The sequence below is a fragment of the Hippocampus zosterae genome, chromosome 14 (assembly GCF_025434085.1).
Source record: "Hippocampus zosterae strain Florida chromosome 14, ASM2543408v3, whole genome shotgun sequence".
In the NCBI taxonomy this organism is placed as follows: Eukaryota; Metazoa; Chordata; class Actinopteri; order Syngnathiformes; family Syngnathidae; genus Hippocampus; species Hippocampus zosterae.
The window spans coordinates 13,457,564-13,470,378 of record NC_067464.1 but is presented as its reverse complement, the minus strand read 5'-3'; the positions used below and the strand labels follow the sequence as shown (position 1 = coordinate 13,470,378).

The following is a 12,815-nucleotide window of genomic DNA, read 5'->3' as shown; positions in this document are numbered from 1 at the left end:
CATGGTGGGCTTGAGTTACAACAGCCAGGATGCATGAACGAGCGAAGGGAGATGTTGCTCTGACCTGGATGCTTACCTTCGTCACTTACAGTATTTGGACCTTTAAGATAAATTTAATCTAAAAGGGGAAAGAGAATACAGCGTCACATGAGACAGCAGTGGACAGACACACAAACACCACGGCACAGTGAACACAACACTGCTGAAAAGATGGTTGGACAGCATGTTGGGCATCCAGGTTAGTTGTCATTGGAAGGTCTGAGCATCAATCACTCAGGGTTAGTGAGTAGCTTTTTTTTTCCCCCTCCGGTGAGATTTTAAAGACCATTAGGTCTGTCTGCTATCCGCTGGATAAAATCAGTGCCATTTTCAGCTCAAGCTCAACCGTGAGGCATGTCCAAAGCATGAACAGTGGCCAGTTCACAGGCACTTAGGAGCAACGCTCCTCAAGACAAGACAATGTCTCCAGGCGTGTGAAGGCATCTCAGGCCGGGGCTTTGCACTCATTTTACTCACTGCTGAGATGATTAAAAAACACTGGTGAATGATTAAAAAACAAGACAATTAAAAAGTGCACAATGGATGGAATGTGGATGGACTAATTCATGCAAGAGGCCATAATGCTATTTTCAAGTTTCAGGTTGGGGACTAGAAGAACTGTGGAGGTTGCTGACCCATCGGGATGGCACAAAAGCAAAGAACAAGGCAGGGCTATGGAAGGCAACGTTAAAACCTCCACAGTGCAACAGCGAATCACTGCAGGGGCACTTGGCACATAGCATGCGGCATATGGACTTTCAGTGGACCCCTGCTAAGGGCTATGGCTAAATCATGCTGCACTCCCAGGGTGACCTAAACAAACATAGAGATGTTAGTGGGCTGTGGCTGTGGCATCATGCCTAGTGTGGAGGAGGCAAAGCAAGAGTCTTACAGTCCAGTTTGGCCCAAGGGTATTCCATGTCCCAAACCATTCCCGGCCAACGCCTGCACGCTGTCATGAGGCATGGATGACATGTTAGTGGCAGCAATGGGAAGCAGACCAGCACGGAGGGAGGGACAGACGCACAGACAGACACGCATGCGCGCACACACTCGAACAGGGAGACACAGAGACAGAGAGAAACGCAGGTCTACGCGCACAACAGGACAACAGAAGACAAAAATGTTTGACAGGCCTGTAAAATTTTGTTTTTAGTAACAAAGTTGTTGTTGGTATACATTGTAGGGCGCAGACATACATACACAGACAGACAGACACACCCTACTTTTAGCCATTTCAGTGGGATTTGTAAAAAAAAAAAAAACATCAAGTGTTGCAATAAGATTGAATAGCCTTTTGATATTAAAACCAGTATAAAATGTGGGACTTCACGAAAAAAAAGCTATCAACTTGAATCAATGCGGTGAAAGAAAAGTAAATCTTGAGGTCGCAAAATAGTGTTTCGCAGAACAGCCTGTCGCCAATTTACTCATAAAAATATAAAAAGCACAAACACATATCACTTTATAATTTCCACCAGCTATTGAAAGCCATGGCTGCTGTCTCCTGGTTTGAATTGTCACCGTTTATAAAGGTGATTTATAAGAGTTAAAAAAAAAATGTCAAATGTTAAAAAAAAAAAAAAGGTCTATGCCGTGCTATTGTATACTATGCTCCCTTCAGAATGCGCGTCAAGACCCAGTGGAGGAGAAAAGTGCAATCCTCTATTGATTTCTGTGCAGCTGTGGATCGATCAGTGCTGGTACAAATAGGAAGAACAAGATAAGGCATGCTTTTGATTCTATTCATCATGAAGTGATAAGAGTCCTGTGCTGACATCCGCGAGCTGCTGTTTGCCGGATGGATCCCTTAAGTGTTGGTGAATGATCTCATGGTGACACACACAGACGCACACACACAGAGCCATTTAACATGGCTGCTTATATTCATGGGAAAGACATTGCAGCAAGTGGCTTGTGGAGCGTGTCTTTGAAGTCAGTGGAGAGCCAGGCCTGTTGTTTGATATTTAAGAGCAGAGGTGGAGGAATAGGAAAGGTGGAGATGATGAGTACAGGCAGGTGCGTTTCTTCTGCTGTGATCAATTTGGACAAGAGGCAAAATAAATAAATAAATAAATAAATATACTTATGATGATCAGGAAGAAACAGGAATTGCATGGATGGGAAAACAAGAGCACAAAACGAGGAGACTGAAATGGAGGAAGTGCATTATGGGTGATTTCTCACCTGTCCCACTCGTTGGGTAGCCAGGGGAGGGAGAGAACACCTGCGAGGCAAAGTCTTCAAATGTCATGACCTCTCTGTGATTCTGGACAATGGCTTCCAGGTAGAGCGCCCTCTCTTCATAGCTGGGTAACAATCATTAAGGAATATACAGTAGGAATGGAACCCCCAATATAATCCATCCATCCATTTTCCCATCCGCCTATCCTCACAAAGGGTTGCGGGGTGCTGGAGCCTATCACAGCCTTTGATTCCGGCACTGGCCTTCCTGTGTGGAGTTTGCATGTTCTACCTGTGACTGTGTGGGGTTTCTCCAGGTCCTCTGGTTTCCTCCCACATTCCAAAAACAAGCATGGCAGGCTGATAGAACACTCTCAATTGTCACTAGGTGTGATTGTGAGCATGAATGTTTGTTCGTCTGTGTGCCCTGCAATTGGCTGGCAACCATTTCATGGTGCACCCAGGTTACTGCCTAAAGAAAGCCGGGATAGGCTCCAGCACGCCCGCGACCCTTGTGATTAGAAATTGGAGGGATGGATGAATGCATCAAGATGGCGGCAAAGCCCTACATGAAGCTCCTCAACTCACGTCAACATACTTCTTTGGCACCACCACAGCAAAACTAATCGACCAGACAAAGCTCAGGACAAATACTGTGAACATGTGATTTTTCCAGTGAATAACAGAGGACAGATTTAAAAAACGAATAAACAATAATAATAATTAAAAAAACTGTAAATGGGTGAATCTGCAAATGGCAAGTAAGCGGGAATACTGCACATTAATTTTTGTACAGGCAGTTGTCCTATTCATCCTCAGTTTCTTAATCAGATGCTCTACAAGGCACGTAGAAGCATGTGCAATGATGTTCAAAACAATAACATACAAAGTATGTTTAATGTTATGTTTTCAAAGGCCACTTTTGAACAATGCATTTTATTTATTCTTTTTAACTTCTATAGAAGTGCCAAGTGGGTCACAACTCAGTGACAATCGGAAAATGCGGGTCCCAGTGTGACAACAGATGAGAACTACAGCTCTAAGCAATTACCCCCCCCCCCCGCCCACCACTCCCCACCCGCCCAAATAGAACTCCAGCAGTAGACAGCATGCCTACTACTACCCTTTCTGACACGCTGCTTGCTACTTCTGTGTCATCAGGGGGAAAATTGAAGCCATTTGAAATTCAGAGTGACAAGCAACGACTGGAGCCTGGGCAGGGAGTTAGCAAGACGGATGGCTGGATTTAAAATGACGGGAACAGTCCAAATAAATAAATGGGGCTGTGAAATGGCTGCGGGTGAGGGTGGAAAACAGTCCGACGGCCATTATCATGTCATTATTGAAGATGAAGTGTGCCAAATCTGTTGTGGAATGGAGGCTGGGCCTGCGTAAAATATGCTCAAGGAAACTACTGAAGTAAAAATGTCTCTCTGATGGCATGATGACAGCAAGCAGTATTCAACAATGACTGATTATTGTCACCAGAGTCTGTTTACCACTATGTATCCTCCACTGACTGTATGTTAACAATCGCACTTTCAGTATCCAACAGGGAAAGAGTTCAACAGCCCCTCCCCTCCCCATCCCATTAGGGGAGCACGACGTGGGGTGGTGCTGGGCTGCAGCTAAAGCCAAGGATGAACCAGGTTGAGCTGAGATAGGTTGGACAGGGCCGAGGCGCTCCAGCCTGGGTTGGTTTGATAGGACGAGACAGTGACTGGGCAGGAGGCCTGCTGTGGGCACATGCCGCCACAGCGAGGGCCAAGGCAGCCATGACCAATGGCTTTGAGGAAACCATGGCAAAGTGGGGTTGACGGACAGCTGAGCCGGGACACTCCAACGGCTAAGATGGCCAAGCTGCTCAGAGGGATGGACAGGGGGTACAGAAAGACAAAAGCTAGTGTGAAAAAGGAAGGCGAGATCAAGTATGGTGGCATATTCCATTTACAGCAAAATGAAAATGGTTATGATAAAAATAGTTACAATTCAAGAAGTATATTGATGTCCGAAGTGGTTTAGCAGGACTTATTTGTGCATTTTTTATGACATTGGGTGAACAGTTTTCAGGTTTGGGGTTTAGGACTCACATGCAGGTACTCTCTGGCTTCCACCTACATTCCCAAAACATGCACGTTACACTAAATGAAGAGTCTAAATTGTCCAGAGGTGTGAACATGAACGTGGATGGTTGTTTGTTTGTGTCCTTGATTGACTGGCAACCAGTCCAAAGTGGACCATGCCTCTTCCCCAAAGTGAGCTGGGAGAGACTCCAAATAACGTAAGACCCAAATGGAGGATAAGCTCAAAAGAATATTGAAGTTTTCAGAGTTATGGGCTGAAGACCAAACAGGCGTCTGCATTAGAACTCTGAACAACACAATGAGTAAGCATGTAAAAGCGCTCTTTCCCTCTTGTGCGTTACATTGGTCTTGCAGGCATAAGCTGATGCACTGCTTTCTGTCACAGACTGGAAACAACGTTGGACAAGGAGTGGGGCATCCCAGGCACTGTTGCCATGGTAACCTGGGTCACAGCTCTGCATGGCGGGTCATTTAGAGGGTTTTACAGATGACAAAAGAAGAGAAATTATGTTTGTAAAAGAGTGCACAATTGTGTCCATTTCGGCGATAAGTGGAAGACAAACACGCGTGACGGAAGGAGTAAATGAAAAGAAATGAGAGAAGTTGAGAGTGAAGCCGACAAATGACGGGGAAGAAAGATGAGGAGAAAGACGAAGAACCTCAGCACATAGTGGGTCAACAGAGCCATATGGCCGTCCATTATCAGAGATGCAGATGACTGCAGGCCTGTTATTGAGATTCCTAAAGCAAATATTGACTCCAGCTGGAGCTGGCGCTCTTCTGACTCTGACACATGCCTCTTTTCCACTACTTAGTTCTGCGGCCCTCCATCTTAGTTAGACAAATGGATACGTGTGGGTGAAGACATTTGATGAACAAAATGAGAATGTTCAAAAAACAGTAGTACATGACACGGGAGAGAAATGTGGCGAGGGGATGACTAATAAAAAGGTGTTTTCCAGAAGAGTGAACACACGAGTCATCATCGGTTCAATTAAGTAAATGCACAATGCTATCTGTGGGTAAAAAATTGCGGCACAGAAATCAGGCTTGATGCACTGTGAGAGGTAATCTTACCTTCTTTTACCCGCGCTCTCATTCACTCTCACACACACGCACACACACACACATTCTCTCGCATGCTGCCGCCTCTTTTTGTTTATCTCTAATGACTAAGCCAGGGGTACAGCTTGTTCCCCTGCATATGCACACTCGCTGCAACCTCCATGCTGTAACTAGGGGCAATCAATCCCGGGACATATCCAGAACAGCAATCTAAAGATTATATCCACGCCAGTCCATAGTTAGTGACCTTTCGAGGAAAACATCAACCCCTACAACTGCTGTAGAATAAAAATAATACACCATTGTGAAAAAAAGGTTAATCTGGAATTTTCTCAGGACGACTAAACAAACAACAAAAATATGAACGTGAAGGCTTTGTTTGTAATGTTCACAGATTTGAGGACATTTAACGCAGAGATCTGCTCATTTGGATGAATACTGATTAAAGAGTAATAGAAATACATAAAAACAAATCACTCAAAATCAGTTGCGAGTGATGACAACATAATGTCGGCAAAATGCCAATCTGCCTGAGTCGGCCTCTTAGCATACCAGTTGATGACAAAAGAGTCAGCGTAACCCTCAACGACTCAGAGCGTCTTCAGCAGCCAGCATAGTGCTGCAACTTGCCCCAAAGATATGAACAAATTATGTGAATCAGCCCCAATTCAGGAAAATAATGCCATCAAAGCCAGCAACGTAGCAGGAGTGATCCCTAGAGTCACAAATTGCAAAGATAGGCAGAGGAACCCTACTTCACTCCTACCTATGCTAGGTTCTGTGAACTGTGATGTGAATACAAGTGAAAGCAAGACATCGACAGAGCCAAGATAAGCCAATGCAAACACTAAAATTGATTGCACAATTGTCACATTAGTCCATTGGTAGCTGGTATATAATCAACGACTGAAGCGTATGATCCAGGGTCACTACATGCTGCTCTCCTAAAATTTCACGTTACATTGAATATATTATTCATATTAATATTATTGCTTTAACATTCTTACACTTGGGTTTTAACCTTCCTACCTCTGTAGTAAGACTGAAGGGGATGAAGGGAGGGATTTTTGGCCGGAATGGGGTTTCGAGTAATTCTAAACATGCAGATCACTGAGGCACTGACACACATTATGAAGCTAAAATGTGCTAGTAAGTGAGACAGGGAGACCGGCCGGACCACAAAGGCATATGGGTCAACATGCGTGGACATACATATGCATTTTAGGATGTGCATGCGTGCTGCCCAGATGGCAGGAGGGCAGGCAGCTATTGGGAGAAGCAAGGGTCAAGCATTTGTGGATCAAAGCCAAGGTCAGGGCAACAGCAGTGGCCCAGGTTCAAGGTGAATGAAGGCCTCAGATGGCTCTTCATTAGCAGGCTGCTCTTTCTCGACTGGACCCCATCAGCCAAACGGCACCAAGCTTCATCACTCGCTCCATCTTTTCCCCCCTTTCCTGTCCATAGGGACCTGTCCTGAAAACGACTGTCCACTCGGATCCATTTGGGCCTAGTCCAAACCCACCTGTCTACACATGCTCACACACAGCCATTTGCGCATAAGCAGCCACACACGCACGATTCTCCCCAAAAGCCAATGCTGACCTCTGATCTGGTGACTCTCAGGAGAGCATCTTGACCGTCAACCCTCAGTGTTTGTATGCTTAAGTCACCATGCTGGCAGAAGGCTTCTTCTCGCCACCACTGGACGATGACACAAACAGCCTTTAAACATACATACAGTAGATGGTTCATGTTCACTCCCCTTCGAAAAACGTAGTGAAACAGTGGATCCAACTTTGTTTTTGCTGCAAAGATCAAAAGACAAATAAGAGACAAGAGATCCCAATCTGAGCTTTGTAGCCTATAGAGCTCAGCCTGAAGCTTACTAAAAGCACGACTGGAACCTGGAAAATGTACTTGAATTGACAAAGTCATGTAAAAAGCTTGAGTAGCCACAGATGTGAACTAGTATTTGTCCCCTTCCTGATTTTCCCCCCACATGTATCATACTTCAGAGCACCCACACAATTTTACTATTTCACAAAGACCACCCAAGTTAACCATACTAAAAAATACATAGTTTAAAAATTATTATTTTATTTACAAAGGGTAAAAAAAAAATAAATAAAAACCTATCTGGTCCTATGTGAAAATGTTGCATTCAAATTCAAACATACTGCAACGCTTTCCAAACATGTGTAAGCCACTGTCTGTTATTTTACTGTCTCTCTGGTTAACATTCTGTTTAAAAAAAAAAGGCGTTTAGATAGTTTAGATGGACAGACATGATGTTTTGGGATATGATTATCGTGATAACACACATTGAATCCCGAAAAGACTGTCTACCATAAATGATGGCAAACCACTCCTACACTGCTCGGCTTGCGGAAGCCACAACGAAGGTTAATCCTGTTTGTCAAAGCTCTTGCAGTAAAAGGAGCTCTTGTGGTGAAAAGACACAGTTTAGAAACGAGGTGGAGTGTGCCTCTCGGTCCTTGACCCCGCCTCCTCTTCTCTCAGCCCCGCATCTGCCCATTAACCTGGGCCAATCAGCTTGACCTTGAAGCGAAGAGGAACTCATGAGTAGCTCGCAGTACCATTGACTTTAGCAGTCAAATAATTGGCCTCCAAAGAGGAAGTGGTTGGGGTGCTCAGGAGTGATGGACTGCCAGGTGAAAAGCAAGCGCAAACATGGCCTTTATTTCGTTATTGAAAAGTATGATGCACCCCACCTCATTTTAACGCGCATGTGTCTTTATGACTCGATGATACAAATCCTGCCGATCCTTCTGGATAAACTTCATGCGGTAAACAAATAAAAGCTCTCCTTTGTAGTCAGCAAACAAGCCAGGTACAAAACTATTTGCTGTTGCCAAATGAATGACTTCACATCAATTAAATGAGTACTACAGAAGGTATGAAAACAAATGAAAATCAAGTGGGTACATCACCTCTGTGAGGGCATAAAGGGCAGAAAAATTACACCTATAAAGAAGATATACCGTGAAAGGGTTTGGTAGAGCACAATGAGTGAATATGATATGGAGGAAGAGAAAACATGGAAGAAAAGGGGCAAGGCAGAGCAAGTGTTGATTGGAGGGGGGCCAGGTGCTGAGTCCTGGCAGTACCTGCTGTCACAGCAAGGACTGAAGGTGTGAAGCTCATCTCAGCGAAGGCCCTCAGAGGTGTGAGGTGATTACAGGGAAAACGGGGCGGAACACAGAGACATTTGGACAGGGGAAACAATGGTAGAGAGCAAAAAAAAAAAGGGATGCGAGTATAATACCGGCAACGTTGGAAGGACCAACAGATTGAGACGGATAACCTGAAGGCCTGGATGACTGAAACGGCCAATGGGAGGGTAGAAAAGGGCTTGTGTGTACTCCGCTTCCCTTTATATAAAAGCAGCCACTCAAACTTGGGTGTCTCATTAAACAGCTTCTACTCCAGCTGCATCTCCAGGACAGAAAATGTACTTCTGTGTTACAGAAAGCTATATGATCCGCAAAGGTGTTTATGCCCATTTTATGGATGTACATAGACATCTTAAGACGGGCTTTAGCAAAAAATCTGCTTTCTGGGAGTTTTAAGCAAGTTGCCTAATTAGGAGCAAGTCCAGGAAACTGGAGAGAAGGGGCCCCAAAGGAGTCAGGTCAAATTGTGAGCCTGGGTTAATTACACCTCTTGAGGGGTGAGCTTCACCCAGCAAGAGCTTCTAAGCTCCAACCTCCACACCTCTGTATCGTCCATCTGGCATTCAGACAGCGAGATGGGAAATTATGACTGTGACATCACTCCTAACCTGTGACATCATCACTGCCTATCAGTTATTTCACAAAGCCTCGCCACAGCAGCAGACAAACACGGATGTCTGCGAGCTGGCATGGACAGGTTATTTATGAGCTGGCTGGAGGAAGCGGTCGCCGCTTTTTTCAAGCACACCAAGTCTCTGACAATCCGCCATTCCACTGGGGAGCACTAAAAATCGATTCTCGCTTCACAACAAATCATAAGACTGACAGCCAAGTTATGTGTTGACCCTTGATGGTTGATTGCCACAGACCCAAGTTGACAAAAAGAATTACACCTCTGATTAAAAAAAAAAAAAAGCATAAGGACAAGCATCGCCGGGGGCGTCAATATTTGTTCAACACAATTTGATTGAGCGCATCATGACAGCCATCAAAGCCAACTGAGCGTGTTGTGTATTTCACATGAACTGCATTTGTGATGCAGCTCCTTTTCAAAGGAGCCTGTCTCCATTGATGAGTATTAACACAATAGCCTTAGATGTGCAACACAATGGATGAACATGATTAATCAAACACAGACCTATTATAGTCCAACAGCCACCCAGGCCTCCGACGTGTTTGAACCGAAAGTCATAATAAGACGAGCTACAAAAGACAGGGATGAAGATGAACAGATACAGTTCTGTGACTGGCTGGGTGAGAGTTCTCTCTGAAGGTGTCCTTTGTTAGTGATGATGATGACCAGAGGGATACATTATTAGGCCAGAACAAAGATGGCCATCGAAGCTATCAGAGGTGAAAATACAACATTTTCTTTTGAATCGGTACAGTGCGCCACAGCATCTCTCTGATCTCAATTTGAACTTAATAAAATGCCAAAGACCAAACAGTGAAGAGCAAGCTGGTCCTTGACCTTGACTTGAAATGTTCCTGATTACTTTCCCCTGCTCTTTCCTCCAACATCCGAGTGTGCTGGAAAGATGGAAAGTTTTACCTCTGTGCTAGTTCAGAAAGTGAAAAGGCCAACAAAAGGTTTCTTCAATGTATTATTTGGAAAGGATTCCAAATGATGGTATTCTATATCTTGGAGATATTTGGCTACTCTCTATAAGTGCTACTCAAAGTGTGGCACCAGTAGTATGCGGGCTCCCTCTCGAACAGGGATGGGGAAACTTAAAGCCCGTATCCTAATGAGGGGTGAATGTTTGTGATTATGTCGAAGGTAGTGAATGTTACATTCTCATCCTCGCCAACATTCGCAAACCTTCGCTCCTCCTAAAATTCTGGAGGATTTTTCATCAGCGCTACTGGGGGTTCGCATAGGACCGCACGCTTCCTAATATAAATATAATAAATATCAGTCATTCTATTTAGGCAGCGGTTCTCAAACTTTTTACCATACGTACCCCCTAAAAATATTTTGCTATTACAAATAACACCAAAATATAATACCATAGTGCGCCTAAGTATTTTAAAAATTGAGATTGTTGTTTTATTCCTAAAATACACTTGCATTTATTATTGTAAGCCACTGCAACATTATGCGCAGTTCAAACATTACGCCTGTGTTTGAATGGAGGTGAATAAAAATGAACTAAAGCAATGATTACATTTAAATGTATATAAAATGATGAATGAATGAAAATCATTCGCCAATCAATGTTGCAAAAACATTTCCGAAACATGAAAGAATCTACCAGTATAAAGTCAGTGATTTTTTTGGAGTGGGGGGTGGGGGTGATACATTAAATACAGTATGTTGGAAGATAAGTGTTGAAAACATGTGCAAACTGATATCAATTTGCTACTTAATTGGCCAGATATAGCAGAAAACTTTTTCTGATCTCAGTTGTCCCGATTTTTGGGAGGGGCTAAAACAAAGACGAGCTGATGCAATGAAGGAATAGCATGACTTGCCCCTCCGTGTCATAGAAATGCTTTGACTTCATCTGTGGCGATTCGGCGCAATTGTCACTTCCTTACTAATAGTAAGATGGGCCATTTCTACCGCTATAACATGCAGTTTGCCATCAAGCTGCTACTTTCTACAACCCGAAAAAAAACCCCAAACATCTTTGTGGAAGTGTGATTGACCCAAACAGTTATGTTTTTGTGTTATTTGGGCTACGATGTCTCTGCTGTGTTCATGCATGAGAGGCGCATGTAATATGACAGCGGCGAAATTGGCGGGATGTGATATTGTGGCGAACCACACACTCAAATGGAGTTACAATTCACGTACAGGCATTATTTCCACCTACTAGTGGATGTGCCTTTAGAGTCCTCTTTCACACCCACCTTCCCCTTTAAGGTCCGCATGCCGTCCTCAGTTACGTCCGCCTTTGCTCTATATAAACAGCGTGTCTGCCTAAGATCAGATGGTCAAGCGGAGCGCTTATCGAAGTTGCACAGCAACATTCACAGATTTTGGAACTCTGTGCATAGATTAGATAGCATTATCAGGTGCCCCGTCCATTTTGGAGAAAATATAATACTTTTAAGTGCGCCCTATAATAATAATAATAATAATAATAATAATAATACATTTAATTTATAAACGCCTTTCAAAACACCCAAAGACACTTAGTCGTGAAAATACGGGACATTGATTTCTATGCTTTGTTTTCACATTATTTTCTGTTTCCACGGCGAAAATGCACAGAAACACATACAGTATATGTGTGGTTAAGTCTGTATGTCTATGCGTACAACTCACCAGAAATACACAAGCAGAGGTAAACAATCATGGCAAAGCTCAGAGAGAGCAACGCACATTTGGAGCGAGGAGGAAACCGGCTGCTTTATTCCTTTGGCGAGTGAGATGAATATAATGTCTTTTATTAACAGTAGAAAGTAACAAGCGGAAATGAGGTTGCGTCACGATGTCCGTGTGTCGCTCTTGAAATCAAGATTTTCAAATGCGGGAGTAACTCAGTCCACTAACACACATGTAAACGGGGTTTTCAGAATGTTTCAAAAATTGGAATTTTGACTTTAACCTGAATATTGACTGCATGTAAATGTAGTCGCTGCATAGCCACATTGGCTAAAAGGTTTCATGACCCAGTGGCAACCCAGCTCCTGTTGGTCATGGTAGTGGCACTTGAAGAACTAAGTATCACAGGTGTTTTTCTAAAAATGATTGAGAGCCTTGCTGCCATTGCCAGTCATGTAATGTCTCAGTCATGTTGCCATTATGCGATACTGGTTGCGCCTAAGTATGGCTAAATTCGCCCTATCACTACCATACCACACTGATGGTTGCTACCTCAAAGAAGACAAAATTCAGCCATTTCAGACATGTTGATAATGAAAAGCAAAAGTACTAACAGAATCCAATTGTGCTACAGTGCTGAAAGGAAAAGTGACTGTAGACAAGCAACATCACAGATTCTCAATAAGGATCCCTCCGCCAAAAAAGTTATTTGATTTGACATTTTACATTCATTAATCTATGTGACAAGAGATTCAATTTCACCAACAGTGTTGTAACTGAAGGCCATGCTAAATAACTGATTTAACCCTTGAATGCCACTGTTCAGACAAAAACATTGATCAAATATTCTGACAAAAAAACAAACAAAACAGTAGCTTCTGCAATTTTAATGACGCTTGTGGCATGTACAAGTGAGTAATTGTAATGTGTTAACAGCGGACATATCAATCTGCTTTCCAGTCAAGACATACTGCA

The 12,815-nt window shown here is 43.5% G+C and overlaps 1 protein-coding gene across 6 annotated transcripts in view; it reads right to left on the bottom strand.

The window, feature by feature from the left end:
* ralgapa2 (Ral GTPase activating protein catalytic subunit alpha 2) overlaps window positions 1–12,815 on the bottom strand; it is a 93,998-nt gene that overhangs the window by 4,997 nt on the left and 76,186 nt on the right. For 3 of the 6 annotated variants that reach the window (XM_052086487.1, XM_052086493.1, XM_052086490.1), the window contains one exon: window positions 2,227–2,348. In XM_052086487.1, the coding sequence (XP_051942447.1) occupies window positions 2,227–2,348 (122 nt within the window). The other 3 variants (XM_052086489.1, XM_052086492.1, XM_052086488.1) reach the window with 3 other exon arrangements.